This window comes from Xiphophorus maculatus, chromosome 22 (genome assembly GCF_002775205.1).
Source record: "Xiphophorus maculatus strain JP 163 A chromosome 22, X_maculatus-5.0-male, whole genome shotgun sequence".
Taxonomy (NCBI): Eukaryota; Metazoa; Chordata; class Actinopteri; order Cyprinodontiformes; family Poeciliidae; genus Xiphophorus; species Xiphophorus maculatus.
In genome coordinates this window covers 22,387,957-22,406,965 of record NC_036464.1, presented here as the reverse complement: position 1 = coordinate 22,406,965, position 19,009 = coordinate 22,387,957, and the positions used below count along the sequence as shown (strand labels likewise).

The window sequence follows — 19,009 nt, the reverse complement described above, 5'->3', positions numbered from 1 at the left end:
GGACTGAGAACTGGCCTTTAGAACTACTGCTGCTATGGGCTGTATATAACTGATTTAACTCAGTAACTGTTACACATGGGATTAGTTTGGAACTTTAAAATTAAGCATACTGAAAATTTCAAAATAAAAGCCTTGAATATTTTACATGACGTAATTGCTCTTTTTGGCCGTATATGACTTTTTCATCCAAAGCAATGTTACACATGGGATTAGTTTGGAACTTTAAAATGGAGCATAATAATAATTTCAAAATAAAAGCCTTGAATATTTTACATGACGTAATTGCTCTTATTGGCCGTATATGACTTTTTCATCCAAAGCAATGTTACACATGGGATTAGTTCGGAACTTTAAAATGGAGCATAATAATAATTTCAAAATAAAAGCCTTGAATATTTTTACATCAGGTAATTGCGCTTTTTGGCTTTATGTGACTTTTTTATCCAAAGCACTGTTACACAATGGAATAGTTTGGCCCTCTGAAATGAAGCATACTGAAAATTTCAAAATAAAAGCCTTGAATATTTTTACGTCATGTAATTGCTTTTTTGGCCGTATATGACTTTTTCATCCAAAGCACTGTTACACATGGGATTTGTTCGGAACTTTAAAATGGAGCATAATAATAATTTCAAAATAAAAGCCTTGAATATTTTTACATCAGGTAATTGCGCTTTTTGGCTTTATGTGACTTTTTCATCCAAAGCACTGTTACACATGGGATTAGTTCGGAACTTTAAAATGGAGCATAATAATAATTTCAAAATAAAAGCCTTGCATATTTTTACATCAGGTAATTGCGCTTTTTGGCTTTATGTGACTTTTTTATCCAAAGCACTGTTACACATGGGATTCGTTCAGAACTTTAAAATGGAGCATACTGAAAATTTCAAAATAAAAGCCTTGAATATTTTTACATCATGCAATTGCTGTTTTTGGCTTTGTATGACTTTTTCATCCAAAGCACTGTTACACATGGGATTAGTTCGGAACTTTAAAATGAAGTTTAACAAAACTTCCAAAATAAAAGCCTTGACAAAAATTTTAAATCGTACTGAATGGTGCACGTCCGCCTCGCTTAACGTTCTTGCGGTTCTCCGCGTGCCATTGATTACGTTGCGGCGTTCTTTAGCGTCGATGCCGATTTGTGGCGTGACGACGCCGGGCCCGAACCCCACGGGCGCGCCTTGGCAGGCCCCGGCTAAATTTCTTCCGAAATTTTCTAGTATTATTATTATAATTCTTTATTTTTCATCCGTAACCGTTAATGCGGCTCATACCGCTGCGTGCACACCTACAAAAGAGGTATCAAAACCTGCAGAAAATTCACGCCATTCCAGCTATTACTTTTGGTGGGATTCGGGATGAACATGGCGACATAATTCGCAAAAAACTACGAAAAAAACCCCATTATAATTCAATGGGAAAACTCCTACAAACGCCCTAATACCCTACTGGCTAAAACAGAGAATTGTCTCCCCCAGCTGGCTCAAATGAAGTATTGTAAGTCTGAAAAGCGAAAAGAGCAAGTATGAAAAAAAAAAAAGATTGTGCCTTGGATATACTGGATTAAACAAAACTTTAAATTTGATTGGTAAACATCCAACAGGTAGATGTGAGTGTGGTATGGATATGGAAACAGTAGAACATGTAATAATTAATTGTGGAAAATATAAAGCAAGTACAATAAATTAGGAAATATGATATAGAGACATTTAAACTTAATAAGATATTAATTAAACACAAAATAAATAAAGCGGTTATTACATTTTTGAAGGTAACAGGATTATATGTAAGACTTTAGATTGGGGAGCGGTTAACTGAAACGTGGGGCGTGCTAACCCCCTGCGCCACCACAGCACGCCCCATGAATATTTATGTTATTTCATAAAATTTCTTAAGAAAACTAAACTGATAGAAAGGATTTAGTGTTGTTTTTTTTTTAAGTTGCGCCCTGATCCACACTCCATACCAGTAGGTGGCGGTAATGCACACCATTAAGTTGCTTGCCAACCGCCATTAAAAACAAAAAGAAGAAGAAGAGCTTTCTGCTTCCGACTGCTTGGTTAAGGTAAGTATTATTAGAACTGCTTACAGTTGTTAAATGTAATGTGTTCTTTAAGAAATGTGATCGATTTTAAAAGTTTGACTGCTGTGGGATATTTTGTTGTGGCTCTGATAGCGTAGCTGCTAGCTTGATGGAACCACAATTTGTTCACATGTTAGCACTTTGCTAACTGGCTTTCGTGAAACCTGTTAGGCTACAAAATCTCTGTTAACATCAATCTGATCAGCTGAAATAAGGCAATTTTGTTTTACCTCAACCTAGAGCTATTGTGACTTGCAGAAATTGCCACAAATAACCGGAACTAGCATATTAAGCTACTTCACTGAATCAGTTGCTTCGGATACAGATACTCTCAGCTGCCGTCTTGTGCCGACAGTGAAAAACAGCAGAACTACATAATATTAGCTTGGTATGATGTAAATTATAATTTTTGTTTGAATTACATAAAATAACTTCATGATCTGAGTTTTTTTTCATTATGCTTGGCCTATCAATAATTTCAAATAATAAAACATAAAATATCTGGGTTTATTTTGTTCATCCGAACCAGAACCTCCAGGTTCTCCGTTGTAGAGTTTTACTGAAAATCAGCGGAGAAATATCTGTAGCGCAGCAGCTGCGGTACAGTCTGCCCACTAGAGTAGAACTGAACCGAACCAAACATGAACGTATTTCATCGCCTAACGAAAGACAAGGAAGCAAAGAGATTTCGGCTAAAGAAATCTGAACTTGATTACATTGCAGCATCCTTTAGCGTCGATGCCAATTTGTAGCGTGACGACGCCGGGCACAAACCAGACGGGCGCGCCTTGGCAGGCCCCGGCTAAATTTCTTCAGAAATTTTGTTTTTCTAGTTCATAAATAACAGACTACTTATTCTTATTACACATGGGGAACCAATATGTAGTTTTATACTTTTACCTTTTCCTCTTTCTTTTGGTTTGTTGTTTTGTTTGTGTTTCCTTCTAATTCATGTAAAGCACATTGATTGCCTTGTTGCTGAAAATGTACTATATAAATAAAATCACCTTACCTTCAGAACCACATTATACATTTAATATGGTATAACATTAACTTATCATCCACTTACATCCGTAGAGGTGACATGGCGTGTTTTTCATATCTGTGGAGAGATCAATCATTAGCCTCTCTCATCTGTACAAGAAAAACCAAATACTGAGGATTTAGAAAACATTTTTCTGTTCAATTTCTTTGTTTATTGAATTTTAGTAATGTTAGTTCTTCCCATCAAGGAAGATTTACATGTAGGTATCTTAGCAAAGCAAAACAGAGCAAATAACTGACAATAAACATATTTCAAACTTGAACACCTTTCTGTATGTATCTCAGATATGGAGATTTATATTGCATTGTGTATAATATACCAACCATAGAAGTTGCAATGGGAATCGAGGCATAAACATTTCTGTGCTTTCACTTTTAACACTCAGCATGAGGCCGATTTCTCTCGTCAGCGCCCTCCTGTTCCCTCTCCACTTTCCCCGCTCTCGTGTGTTGCCTCACAGCTGGAAGTAAACTGCTGGTTTGATCTTCAAGCATCCAATCAGCTCTCATTCTCAAAAACGTTCAATTCAGAGTTTTGAACTGGCTTCATGTTTAAAAAAGAGGAAAAAGAAAAAAACAACAACTCAGTTTTCCTTGCCTAGTGCGCACAAAAGTTTTTTTTGTGTGTCCGGGTGATAAAGTGGATATACTGTATCCTGCTTTTAGAGGCTTCTGTTTCACTTTTACATCATTCAGTTGAGGTAGATATGAAGTGGAACTGCCAGGCTGTAGTCTCAAAATGAGTTGAGACTACTATTATTGTAGCTCCACAAGCCCATCTATCCCTTTTCTGAGATGTGTCAGAGAAACTCATTTTGGTGCCGTCTCTTGAAATATGAATGCGGAACTTCACACTCCGCCTCCTCCAGGCTGCAGACCCTAACCCACTCCACCCATTTTTGGAGTTTGATGGCAGCTAACGCTGGCGCCAAGAACATCACTGCATCATTTGGATCATTCTCCAAGACAAAAAAGGTAAAGACAATGCCAAACTGTTTATGTAACACTATTCAAAACACGCAGTACGGTTACCTCCTCAAGGAGTTAAAGAAGGCGTCTCAATCAGACAAAGTCTTTTCTAAAATCCTTCTTGATAGTGGCAGAGAACTTCTTCAAACTGCCTGGTCAAATCTTAATTTTTCTAGGACATGTACCCCCCACCAAAGGGCAACAAGCCCTTCAAAGATGAGTGGTTTCAGTCACCATGATGCTGAGGAATGTTGTAATGAATTGTGTGGGTCAATAACCAAACATCTTGACATATCCACTTGTAGCTTTGGCATCCTTGAAATTAAATTACAAAATTGCTGTGAGAAATAAAAATGGTGGATAAGGGAAAAGGGCTAGCTGAAAGTCTATGACCTTGTTCAGCAGTTCCACAGCAAATACTTTTTGACGTAACAGTTAAAAGAGCGTAACAGGTGACAGAGAAAACTGAACGGACTGAAAAATATGACCCAAGAAGGATATAAAGATGTCTACCCAGCACAAGGAGAGACTAAATTCAACTAGAGACCCCAAGCACACAACAAAATGTATTTAAGGGCAAGAAATGTGGATTTTGTATGGTATGTTATCTTTAAGGATTTAAATGATTTAATTAAGCAGAAACGTAATTAATGTAAATGTGATTTCTTATGCCACATGTGTGCCGTAAGACCAAGAATGTGTCCAAATAAATGCATCTATTAAAGGGGAAAACTGCTCTCTCTACCGCTTCAACACACACACACTGAACTCTGTCACTGTAGACAAGCTAATCCCAGATAATAGGGTAAAGACAGTTTTTTTTTTTTTACTGGAACAGGCTCTCTAAAAAAGCACAAACACACAGAAACCCACCAGACAAACTAATTTGGAGACACTTAAGTGTATGAGCTTTCCAAACAACGATTCTACATGAATGGGTCTGAAACAAACAGGATTTCTTTTCAGCTGTACATCACAATTATTAATTCAATTATTTGTATTTCGTTCACATGCCAAAACTAATTGTTTTTTATTGCGTCTCCCGTTGATTGTACAGTTATTGAGGTATGACCTTCACCTTTTACTGCAGATAATGAGGACACTGCGGATTTTCTCGAGTAAACAATAACAAGCCTGTAGACATGGAGAGCTGTGCTAGAATGAGGCGCTACACCGAATCTTCCTTTATCTTACAATTAATCTTTTCACAAGAGCAGCAGATAGGGCTCCAAATTACTCTGAGGCTGGAAGGGATGCATGCTCTGAATGGCTACGAACCTCAAAGTGAGGAAGAAGTCTTAAATAAAGTTGTTGTCTTCTGCTGCGTAACCTACGGTGAATTCAAACTAGCCCTGCTTTAAACCCTAGTTCGTTTGACAAGAAAGTCTGGTTTGTTTGAGGAGGTGTGAATGTGTAATCAAACTCTGATGCAGACCAAAGAAAGCAAACTCTCTGGCACGGTTTGAATGCAAATGTGAATGCCAAGCAGAACCGGAGACCGCTCCAAAAGCAGGAAGCCAACTGTAGCACAGGGCATTCTGGGTAAATACAACCAAAATAAATGCGAGAGTCTAGCACTAGTGGAGAAAGAGAAAACCAATAACCGCTAAGTTCTGACACCATTCCATTTTTGTTTGCATTTTATGAAAACAAACTTGCGCTCAGTGTCTTGTTCAGAAGTTTTTGTGTTGTTTCCTTCAGTGGTTCTTGTTGCGGCGCCACCACGGGTGAGGAGGGGAACAGGCTTTTAAAAGGGCTTGGTTTGTTCGACACAGTGCAGGGTGAAAGTGAACCGCATCAGATGAAATTGTAACTAATGCTGCAAATTTGGTCCCCAATCAAACCGAGTCTACTGGACTATCAGGTGTGAAAACACCCTTACACCTTTAGGCTCAGACGGTTTAAAATTCATAACATTAATATATAATTTAACATTTACGTAAATGGAGAATGAAAATTCAGGTGGTCAGCTTATTTTAGGATTCGATTGGTCAGTATTTGATAAAAATAAAATAAAATCATTTTATTGTGCATGCCGTGTTTATGCTGGGCACGTCGTCTTTAAACTGTTTGGATGTCTTTTGAAGCCAAAACCTTTTGTATTTAAAAAACTCATCAGCTGCTCTACATCTCCGCTATTTAACTCATGTTACCCAACTTTCAAACTAATTTAGCCATTAGTGGCAAAAGTACTGTTAGAACAGGATTCCTGTCCTAACAGAGGCATTATTTAAAGATGTTCTCCTCACAGCTTTCATGTTTTACTGCTGATGATTTAAAGCCATCAGCTAAAATCGGCTCAGCTGACATGTAATTTATTGTTTATCTGGATTCATAATCTGTCATATGTTATGGTATTTTGCTTCCAAGAGTAAAACAAATACCAAATGAAAAGGCAGAATGGGATGATAATTCCTCAGTGAGGTGAAACGCGTCCAGGAGCAATATTGCTTATTTTTGATAAACAGGGGAACGTGGGCATCAGTTTGAGAGCTGGACAGATTTCACGCAACAGAAATTAAAGGTGTTTTCAACGTATGCGGTAAGTTCTTAGTCTGTGTGGCAAAACAACACACCTAAATGCTGAGTGAAACTGATAAATGGTTCCATTTCTGGTGGATTTACGCTCGTTTGCAAGCGGAGCTGAAGGACCGAAAATGAACTGTAGGATATTTGAGGACAGTTTCTTCCATCACATCCCATTTAGTTCAAGTTTATCGGTTAAAAACCATTCGATAACAAATATAACCAACACCTACACCCAACCAACCATCGGGTACGCGATATTACTCCTCTCCCTTTCGTCACGCGCGAGTTTTCTAATCTTTCAGGTTGTGCCCGTCATTTGCATGCGTGAAGCAGAGCGCACGAGGGGCCTCAAAAGACATAAAACCTCAGCTGTTCCAATTAAAAGTAAATTAAATTCAACGGACTATTAAACACACGCTTCACAGAAATCATTGAGCGTGTCCAGATAAGGCGCAGAGCCGAATCCGGGCGCGTGAAGCCCAGCTTTTATTCGCGATGGCCTTACCTGCGCTGACAGTGATGGCTTCGATGAACTGGTCTCTCCAGCTGTTGGTTCCCACCAGCAGAGCCAGGTTGGTCTTCTTTATCAGCTTGTCCACCGTGTTCTGTTCAGACGGAAAGAAATAAAAGACGATTCTTATTACCGAAGAAGGAATTTCCGTGTCAGGTTATTATTCGGGTAAGTTTAGTACTTGGAGCCACGGTCACATAAACTAAAAAGGGCAACAATTCTTCTGATTTCTTTCAGTCAGAGCTTTGAAATTAATAGCAGGAAAAGACAGAAACCAACCATCACTTTTAAGAGAGGGAAATTGGCTACCGTCTGAATCAAAACATAAAAAATGAAGGGAAATAAAAATAGTAAGAAATGGTCTTATGTCTATATGACTGATTGTATTTCAAATAATAATAATAAAAAAGGCTCCTGATCTAGGATTACTGCCAACTCAATTCCAGCTTCACGTCAAGCAATGCTGTACATTATCATGACTAACTCAGCCTGTTGACGGAAAATACAAAAATAAAGATTTTTGCCTTATTCACCTTATTGAGGAAAGATATAGAATAAACCAAAAAGCTCTCATTTAAGTGTTGCTATTATTCAACAACTTCACCGTACGATCAGCTTAAAGCAAGAAACTAATCTCCATGTTCTTCTATTTTCAGTGACAAATGCAACTGAAAAACACCGCTTTACTTCTTGGAGTAGAAAAATAGTTTTATGCTTTAACAGAGAGATTTTGGAAACTTTGATAATGAATGAACGATGAACAACAAATCTGAAGCATTGTCAAAGGTTGAGACCGTCACAAGAAACGAAAATTGCATTTGTGATAACGTCCTATTCTGCCAGAATAGTCAAAGCCGAGCGATAGGAGACCTGTAATATGTGCTGAACTTTAAAGAAGCTCATCACTTCTTTAAACAGGATTGCTTTACAGCTACTTGCTTTACTTGTGTTTTATTTTGAAGTTACCAAAACACTCCCAAGATTTGTTTTATAAAAGAAAGATGTTGCGAAAAGAAACCAGTGTAGATCCACTAAAAGAACAGACTTGTTTTTCAATTCATCTCTAAACAGATTGTGAAATTTGGGGTTGGAGTGGCCAATTTTATTTTCGGAAACAACCCAGCATCCATCAAATCTTCTGAATCTTGTGACACCAAAGCCAGGGAGATCATCCTTTGCGTTGAATGTTGGAAATATTTACACTTTTTTTATTATTATGATCTTTGTTGTTTTTTAATCATTTAATTTTTGTGTTTTTCACTATCATTGCTTTAACTTTAACTTCATTGAGAAGCACTGATCTGTAAAAGGTCCAGTGTAAAGGATTTTAAACATAAATAGCGTCGTAGTGAAAATGGCTTTATTTAAATTAGTTAATCAAATTAAATAACAGAACAGCTTCAGGTACAATATATTAATTGTTTTACTGCACTTTTTATTGCAATTGATCCTCTCCACGTAGCTTCTCTGTATATCTATAACAATTATTAGAATTAATTTTAGACAGTTTCTGCATTTTCCCCAAAACATTGTCATTCACTCTCAGACTTTCTGCTTTTTGCTTGATTGCTCTCACTGTTTTCTCAGCATTTGGATGCCAGTTAATCCTTAAAAAGGAAGGAATCATGGCGGATTAAGGTAACACAAACACTCGAGCAAACGCAATCACTCACACACGCTAATCAAAGGAGCAGTGGGAATGGCGCTCTTTCTTTCTGTGCACTTCTGAAGAAAGAAATGAGATGCTAATGGTCTTGAATGGTGCTCAGGGATGTAAACAGTGCCTCGCCGCCGCTGTGAAACTCCTCCTTCACCAAAACAACACACACACACTTCCATCCATTTCAACTCTGTTGTATGTGGAGTGGAAATTCGTGCACGGACAGCGCGGTCTTTGGAATATCTCATCGCCTAGATGTCATTTGTGAACGCCGACTTTGCTTTTTGGAGTTTTACAAAAGGGTGAAACTTTGGAAATGTGAAAAAGCCGAGTATCCAGAAAAAATGCAGGAATGTGAAAGTCATCTGTGCTAATTTTTAAGACTACATTTCCCCCCCCCCTCATAAGCTGGATAATCAGCATTAATATGAAATTCATCTCATTTCTTTAAACTCAGTCTAGCTAGAAAGACTAGCACTTCCCCTCTGCTTTTTGTCGCCTAATGTCAAACTCCATGCCACTCCACAGCCGGCTGATGGGCGGCGCTTCGGATAACTACGGGATCCAATTCCACGAAGAGGCACACAGAAGTATAATTTCATGCGCCGGAGCCCTCGACAAAGTATGGGATCCCGTCAAGCAGCAAGCCATTACTGGGAGTTATTAATCGTCTGTCTGAAGTGAGCGTGTAGGTGGAGCGACCGGCAGGAGAACATGCATTAGCGCACACAAAACGCAACATGGATGGTAATTACATCTAAGCCCGTCTTAAGAGAGTGTGTGGGAGACGAAAGAAAACGACACACAGATGCGACGCGACTCTTTCCCGTTTGCTTCAAGGAGGTTCGATTGTCTGCAACATGTGGCAGTGGCTTTGGTGGGGCATTTGTGCAACTTGGCAGCAGCATTAATGCGGCGCAATCAATACGACTTTATTTCAAGTTGGCTGTGAAAATAGGAAGTGGTTCTCATTTTGTCTTCATACGTGGAAACAAACTAACTTCACAATGGATGCGGGGACGTTTTCCCTTACTGCCTCTTAAGACCTATTCTCTCTAAGCATTCAAAGACTGACTGAAGCCACTTCACAGAGCTGAAGCTTCTCGTTCGAGGCCAAATGTGGGTGAAAGGTAATGCTCCCCTGAGCTGGGCAGAGAGACTGTCACACCGTCTAAGTGGCAGGTGTTTACAGGGCAGCTGGTGTCCTCGTCACACAGCTCCGACCAATGCTAATGTTGTCCTTTAGCAGACTCTGTCATGCCAAAGTGTGTACACTGAACCGGTGCTGCGTTTCCACTGTTCGGTCATTGCGAGTGTGTTGGTTTGTAGGCACTGCGCGAATGAGAGGAAAAGCCGTTTCGTAATATCTGCAGTGCAAATAATAAAACAAAGAAAAACATGCTACAGTTCAAAGACGTACATTTGTAAATTCTCTTGACGTTGAACTTTGCAAGTATGCACTTGCGTAACCTTGTGATTGATGTACACTTCTTTGTCTCTCTATGGTTGAGCGTATGTGCATCGTCAGTCAAATAATGCAGATATTTATGAGAGTTTGGTGAATTTATTCTGCCAAAATTTCAACACAAATGTGAAGAATCTTTCAGCAATCGCTGCGATGACTTATTTTTCTAATTTCATTTCCATTATAGTCTAATCTAGTTTTATTTATCTTTTATTGATCACACAGTTTGGTTTGATTGTTATTTTTAATGTATTTTGTCATTTATCTTCAGCTTAGCATTTTCAACATGCAATTTGACACACTGTGGCCAACATTGTCCTAAAACAGGGGTCTCAAACTCCAGTCCTCGAGGGCCGCAGTCCTGCAACTTTTAGATGTGCCTCTGCTGCACCACACCTGAATAGAATAATTAGGTCATTAGCAAGACGCGGGAGAACTGATCTACAAAAGGAGGAGGTAATTAAGCCATTTCATTCCAGTGTTTTGTACCTGTGGCACATCTAAAAACTGTAGGACTGCGGCTCTCGAGGCCTGGAGTTTGAGACCCCTGTCCTAAAATGTTTAATGAACAAGACCTACTTGATGCTTTCAGTGTGAAGTTTTCAAACTGTCCTTAGATTAATATTTCAGCAGGTATTTATCAATATCTCTTTATGGAGTGTCCAACAGGAACCCAAGCAAAGGCAGCAAATATATATATATAAAAAACAACTTTTAAAGCTTTTGCAAACAAACAAGATCAATTTAATGTCCTCAGACAAAGAAAAAAAAAAAAAAACACAAAACAGACAATGCAGAGATTTGGAGAAACATGTTGACTCCCTCTGGTCTGTCAGATCCAATAAAACCAGTGAGGTGAACCACCGTTTCTTCATAGCAACCTAATATTTAGGCGACTTTACAAATACGACGCACAGAATCAATGTACAACAGTGTTTGACAGGACTGACTACTGAAACATAAACCAGTTTTGTCATTGATGGATTCTGTATCTTACTTTCGTTTCATTGCCCACTCCCAGTAATGATTAATGGTGTTTTCCACTGTGATTCCCCCAATCTGTCTCTAAACTAACTGCTCCGTAACTGAATCCCCTCATTGTTCAAGGTCATGAGTAAATGCTGCAATCACTTTACGGATTACCATTTAAACTAAGACTGATGGGGTGGAGCGGATTTCACCTCAAACACACACACACGAACACACAAACACACACACGAACACACGTTAAGGTGAAGTGCAAGGTCAAGTTGTTCTCTTTAATTTTGATGCCGTTATGTCGACGGTAACCAAAATTAAAATCAACCGACTGGAACCGGAGGAGCACTTAGATCCAGCAGGAGTTTTTGGGTTCTGAAAAGTTCTGCAGGCCTGAGTGGGAAATTCTGAAAAAAAGGCACTAAAGTACAGTTTTAGAAAAGCAAGAGTCTAAAAGCATGACTGAACAGCAGCCTCCCTGACATAAATGCGCTCAATCAAACAGCATGGCTCCAATTATAGCCGTAACTACAAAACAAAAAGGGAACTCGGGCTTTCTTACCTTAAACTCGTACGACTCCTCAATGATGACCTCCAGTTTGACGTGGTCTCCCAGCATGGGGCGGCCCATTTCTGCTATACGTCGCTCCTCTTCATCCTTCCCTGTCAGGGGCTCCTCTTCCTCCCCCTCTGCCTTTGGCTTTTCCTCTGAAAAAGATATATATATATATATATATATATATATATATATATATATATATATATATATATATATATATATATATATAAAAACATCAGGTGGTAGAGTTAGTACAAAGCTAGAGAAAGTTTGTCAGGTTTTGGCATTGTAGGCAATCAGGAAGCCTTGATCTTCAAAGTTTCTGAACAGAAACAGAGAGGGAAAAGTAGAGGGGTTTTTTTTTAGGATGAGGGGGAAATTTCTGATTAATGCGTTTGTGGGATTTTCTTAAAGTGCATAGCAACAAATTTAAGCATGAAAATCTATGAATATTTAACGTATGAAACCTAAATAAATCATATTTCGCTTCATATCAATTTTCAAAGCAGATTAGTGAGTGCTCCTACATATGAAAGTGCTTCCAGTAGAAAAACAGAGAGGAGAATGACATTACACATGTGATGGCTCCATCACAAAGCTTAAAACTTGTTGTAAACATACAGAATTGGTTTCTTGACAACCCCACCCAAAAAAAACCAGATCAAACAGCAAAGTAGAACGAACTCTATGGAGAACATGATTATAAAACAATTATAAAACGTGGATTTAAAGGCTTCAATTTGAATGACAAAGTTTCAAAACGTTGGACAGCAAAGAGTCCAAGGTTGCTTAATAGCATTATAATATACAAGTCTTCTTTTCAATGCATTTTGGTAGAAATCCTGTGGTGCGTTCCACAGATTACATTACACCAACGACCACTCTCCTCTACCTGTAGCTCGCTTTTTATCCATGTCATTTTACTGCTGCTGCAGTCTGACTTTCAGTATTTTCACTTTCCTTTTTTCCCCACCACTTTGGGGTGGTGTAGTTAATCCCTCTGGTAAAATAGACTGATTATGTGGATCAAAGTGAGACTTGCATAACTGCTGATTTAAATCCTTCTGGTGACTCACAATGAAGACGCAATGTTCAATTTACATGTACTTACCCTAGTCAGTGTTTATTATTCAATTTACAGACATCCAAGTTTGTAACATTTAATTAATACACTCTGTTAGAAAACAATTTTTTTCTCATTTTCTCCCATAATCAGTCTATCTTCTGACTATGTCAGAAGATCAGATTTCTCTAAACCAAATTAGGATAAAAACCTGACCTGATTGAAACCTGATTGAAAAAAATAGATGTAAATTTTTGGATTCAGCGGTGCAAAATTCTCCTAATTCAGTTGAGAAAAACATAAACAACTTCCAAAAAATAATTTGCAACCCAGTGTTATTATCCATTTCTTCTCTTACGTCATTGCTAGCTATTTCTGCACAGGTGAGCTTTTAAGAGCCTGTAGCCAGAATGACGCCACACACACACACGCACGCACGCACACACACACACACACACACACAGCGGTGCTAAATGTAAACGTGCAGAGTATAATGGGTCAGCATCGCAATACAGTCCAATTGATTTAATGCTTATAATTTTTCAGAAACATCTGTTGTTGCTCCGCTTGTTGCTGAGCTAATGTGGCTACGATTCTGTTTGCATGTAAAGTGGTTACCTCTGATTTAATGACTCGGGATGGATTTTAACGCCTCAAAAGTACTCCTCTGAGGTAAACACTTCTCCTGATTACTCAACTTTAATCTGGACTGTATGGACTCAAACTTTAAGGTAGAAACTTCACCATCACTACTTTCTGCGTCTTTACCAGTTGATAAATCGATTGGGACACACACCTGACATCCCCAGAAAATTTCGACTGTCTTTTTAGCTTGGTCTTCATCTATCTATTTTGGACATGTAACCGCATTTAAAATTTTAACATAATTTTAAAGGAAGTTATGAAAATGGAATGGTATACTCTAAATGTTGACATTACCAGCCGGCCTACCGGTTTGTCAGAGTCACGTTTGATAAATTTGAATGACAAAAGACAGAGCCATCGTTTTTTTAAATAGTATTATACATAGGAATTTTAGCACACTGAATACTCAGACTGTGTAATTATATTGTTATAAATAGTTTTTTTTTCCACCTTTGAACTGTTTCATAACACGGTTATAGTGCTAGACCAGATAGCACTGGAGATTACAATTGACGGTTTACAGTCTTTTTAATTTTACCAAATAATAAAAAAAGTCAGTTTGATTAACCTCAATGCAGCGGCGCCCTCCCAGTATTTCCCCGCCTTTAAGATCTGTGTCAGTAACTGTGACTTACTGTAGATTCATAACTTGCTAGTATGAGCAAAAGGTTGAGTGAACAGAGAGGCTGACTGATCAAATTTTCCATGGGAGTACAGTTATTAATGCCAGGGCCTGCCATTATAGCCCTGAAGATTATGAGTCTACATGAACTCCTGGGTCATTTGTTCCCCTTAGCTGAGTTACTGCATATAGTATATAAGATTACCTGCACATACAGAATAAGAATAAGAAAGGGAACCAGCACCAGGGGCATCAGTCTTTTTCTCCCTTACTGCAGCCTTCACAGTTTTAATGTCTCTTGCTAAAAGATGCTGTTTAACCGGATAAAGAGCATGGGAAACATCTGCAATGTTAACTATAGGCCTCCATGTGTGCATTCTGCTTAGACACTTGTTTTCTTTGTATTTTAAAACCCACGTCTACTGGTACAACAGTTGTTTCCAACGTTAGCTTGCAGCTAAAACAATCCAGGATCAAACATTGTCTTGGGCGTTTTCTGTTTTCCCAGGTGCTCAGACTTCTTCCTACAATCCAAAATCATGATTGTTGGGTTTAATAGATCGCTCTAAATTGCCCTCATCTACCAGTGTTTGCTAGCATTGCGTGCTCTGCACAAGTTTAGATTTATAGCCCAACCTGGAATTCAGGCTGGGACAGAATTATATGCTTGATGTGCGTGTCATGCTTCTGTGGCGTGTTTTTAATAAGCCTACAATACATTCAGCACAGATATAAAGTTGTGTTAATCTGATTGTAATCTAAATAAAGGAGTAAGTGGTTTACCCTGTTGAGGAAACAAAGTAAGGTGCAGAAATTGGACTGTAATGTGGACATGGCCCCGCCCAGCTCTGCTCCCATCAGTCACATCCCAGAAAATTTGTACTCGACTCCCCGTGTGGTTACAACAGAGCTGGAAGATGTGAAGCTAATGCTAAAAATGACAGAACTTGTAATAACAAGTGAGAGGTCTGGAAGTTTATAGAACTGGTAGTTGATGACAAGACATGTTTTGACTTAGTGGAGTACAGCAAATGTGGCGCTTTTCTATCCTCTGTCGGGTTTATTTCAAGCTAATACCACTAATTAGTGCCAATTAGTTGCGTTGGAATGGGCTTGGGTCGGGTTGGATGCCTTTTTTTTTATAAGCCTGATGTAAGTTAATGTCTGTGAGACCGGCAACATGTCCAGGATGTTACTTGGAACTCTTTCCTTGTGACTTGTTCGCTGATTTTATTGCTGCTTTTTGATGCATAGACCAAAACGGACATCAAGAAGTTTCTTTTCCTAATCAAACACTTGATATTTTGTGAAGGAGCCAAAAACGTGAGTTCTTGTTCCTGATTGGTCAAGTAAAAAATGTGCATAGTTATCTAGCTGTCAGAGCCAAGCCTTTGTGAGTCATTCCACAAATTTTAGAACCAAGAATCAAAAATGAATAGTTAGTGGAAGTGTCTTGGTTGGTTGTTTGATGGGAAACGGGCTTGTACCATTTGTCTTGCATAAGGCCACTAGATGCCACCACAATTCAATGCAGATGTGGTGAATTATAAGTTGCTTTCTCCTATGAGATATGTATTTCAAAACGAGTGGGGGGAAAAAGAAAAATCCACATCCCTTGTTATTCTTATCTTAAAGTCACATAAAGCTTGACCTGGAGACTGCTTGCCTCTCCAGGTTCCCCTTTAATTGGAGTGAATTTATCATGGTTAGCATGCAAAAATGTACACACCGTCACAGATTATGTAATGTTGACCGAACAAACTCAATTAAAAGGCCACGCCACAGATCGAGTGGGACGAAGACGACCAGCCAGTATCCGTTTCGGCTCGCCTCCGTCTGCGTGAGTGTAAACGGTCCTGGCGGAGGGTGGATGTTGCGGGGAGAGATCCCACATCAAGTCGAAGCCGCACCATTCATCAACTGGATTTTCATCCTGCGGCGCTTCCCCTCTCTGCTCCTTTGCAGATGAATCACATTAAATTCAAATGAGGGTGCTTTTAAGCCAGAGGACAAACAAAGGTATTGCTCCGGTTGTCGCTCCACACAAGGACTTCTAAACGAAAGATTATTAAGCCATCTCCATAACTAACAGTGTTTTTTTTGTTTTTTTTTTAAATTGCTTTTAGCTCGGGCAGGTTTTATTTTATGACCTGGGCTGCACCTTTAAATCATCGGATTTAAAATACGCAAGGGACATAATTTGCATCCCATCCTGAAATTTCAGCATTTCATTATATAACCTGCCTCCCATCCTTCTTAATCTCCATTTTCCTGTTTCATGACCTCATCCTCCTAGTCTTTACTTCCCGATTTAAAGCACAAGATGTTTTCATCTGTCTGCGTCTTACATTGTTCCCCCGTTCACTCGGCTTTACTTTACTGGCCTCAGCAGATGGACGACACCACTAAATCCATGTCTTGTTCACACAACAGAATCCACAATATTGCAGTCAAGAGGGTATCAGCTGCAAATGAGCTCAAATGGAGATAATAGTAGCATTTCCTATACCATCACTGCTGCTGCTTTGATAATAATAATAATAATAATAATAATAATAATAATAATAAAAGAAACGTATGACGGTTCGCTTTTTAAAATTTTCCACTGTGATCATGATTACCTTCACAACCAGCCATACAGATTGGCACCCCAGGTCGGTAATGTGTAATAAGCTTTAAATAAATTCGTCCTATGTTGTAGAAGCACAGCCTGTCATTGAAACACGTCGAGAACATTTATTTAACGGGGAAAATTACATTAGGGAATAATTGCCTTCAACAATGATTGGAGCCCCTACTGTTAACACTTTGTTCAATCCCCTGTTGCCAATAAGATGGCACTTAGTCTTTTCCCATAACATTTTGCAAGGCTGACGCATGCAGAGAGAGGGATATTCGGCTACTTTTCTTTGCACGTTCTCCCCAGATTGCCCAGAGATTCTCACTTCTTTAGCTCAAACCGTAGGCTGGTTCAGGATTTAGCAACGGGGAGAACAAAAGATACAATTTCAGTCAGATAATGCTCTTCAGAACTGCTGTGTTTCTTTAAATCTGTACAACTGCAGCAAAGCTGATGGAAGAAAATGACTGCTTGGAAAAAAAAAAAAAACTTGAGAAAGGTCTCCAACTCCAACCATGTCTGCCATGCTTTTGACTGTTTGTTTTAGTTTTGATAAATGTATCTAATTTAATTCTTTCTGCTTTTGTTTACTGGATTTCCTCCATTCTTAATTGGCAGGGTTATGTTTCTATTTTGTGTGATAAACATTTTACTCCTTTTCGTGTATTTAATTTTTGTCACTCATCTCCCCATTTTGTTTGCCTTTTCTCCTCCTTTTGGACCGAGCATCCGCTCTGTATAGTATATGTTCTGTCAGAGGTGTAAACATTGCACAGGAAATGGTGACAGGGGGTAGCATGCGTTTGTTATGTAGGTGAGACTTCGCACCATGTCATGTTTTAATGGGGTCTGTAGTTCAACAGGAGTGACTGAAGATGCAGAGGAAAAACGGAAATGGGCTGAGAAAACGGCTGATAGATGAGAAGGAGTGAAATCTGAGGAGGATTTTAAGAAAAAGAAAGGAGGCGGCGGTGGCAAAAGGAGCAAGTGTGGGTATTATACGAAAAGAGGATGAGGAAGGGACAAACTAGAATCAAGTGAAGGCAGAAGATTATGTTATGCTGTCTCAACGTTTGGAAGTCTTAGCTATAACAAGACTAAAAGGAAAAAGACCTGAAACTGTAGAAAGGCTTATGTAAGGTGGTCAAAAACTATGTTGTGCAAAGGTCGCATCACTTTCTCCAAAGCAAGTTTTGACATGACTATAAGAGCATCTTAATTCTGACAGACTAGCACCACTAATGTCCAGCTCGATCAACTTCTCAAATTTTACTGTGAAAAAATAATTAGATTGTCTATAGTGCAATACCTGTGATTTTACATCAAACTGTTCACATGACTCAAGGTCTGACGATGACGATTCATTTAGAAAACGCTTGTGATTTCAAACGGCAAGGCGCCGCGCTCAGCGGTTGATTATCCTGTTGCCCCTAGCAACCACAAATGACATTTCCACACAAAAGCTGCTTAATAATGTCTAGCAGCCATGATTTGTCAGCAACACGTCCAAGCAACGCCTGACGGTTCGGGGGGATCTTTTGTCTGCGTCTCGTCGGCGAATTATCTGCTGGTGCCAATTGTTATTACAGCGGTTTTATGATTGTTGATTTGGTATTTAACAGACTTTCTGTAATGCGCCCATTCAGTGATGACCAATTACAGTGTGACATTCAAGCACCAAAATCGTGCTAGACAATTCGGATTCACTTGACATTTTCCGTCAGTTTGTTTGGCGTCTTAATGGAAGTGTGATTCGGGGACGATTATTCATTTTTCCCTCATCTGCTGCCAGCTGGCTTTAATAAGTGGAAAGATTTTTGCGCACTGCAAAAATGAACTTTTGGGGGAGCAATAAATCTAAGCAATTAAAATGTTTCACTTTTAATATAATACATTATTTGATACGTACTTCAGCGTTTTGGAAAAAAAGCTGAATTACTTATCAGTTGAATTACGAATGGCTTGTTACTCAGCAGAAGTTACGTTTGAATCCAGTCCTGTCTAGTTTGATGTAGCAACAGCGTGTCGACGCAGTCGTTGCCAGTGATCATCACTCTGAAATCTGGTTGTCATGGAAAAGATTGAAAGTCTTCATGATTCTGACGCCTGAGGTTGCCAGATATGACGTGCTGAAGAATGATAGCAGTGAGGTAAAATAACACTTTTGAGGAAATCATGGAACGCTCAGTTTGCATGCTGTCACGGTTCAGACATCATCTGCATCAACAGAACGTGATCATAGAGTGATCAAGTTC

The 19,009-nt window shown here is 39.0% G+C and overlaps 1 protein-coding gene across 2 annotated transcripts in view; it reads right to left on the bottom strand.

Moving 5' to 3' along the window:
* Nucleotides 1-19,009, bottom strand: part of slc8a1 (solute carrier family 8 member A1) — a 153,756-nt gene that overhangs the window by 28,510 nt on the left and 106,237 nt on the right. For both annotated transcript variants that reach the window (XM_023327442.1, XM_023327441.1), the window contains exons 6-7: nt 11,808-11,953; nt 7,137-7,236 (exon numbers count right to left, since the gene is read on the bottom strand). In XM_023327442.1, the coding sequence (XP_023183210.1) occupies nt 7,137-7,236; nt 11,808-11,953 (246 nt within the window). The remainder of the gene's footprint in view (nt 1-7,136; nt 7,237-11,807; nt 11,954-19,009) is intronic.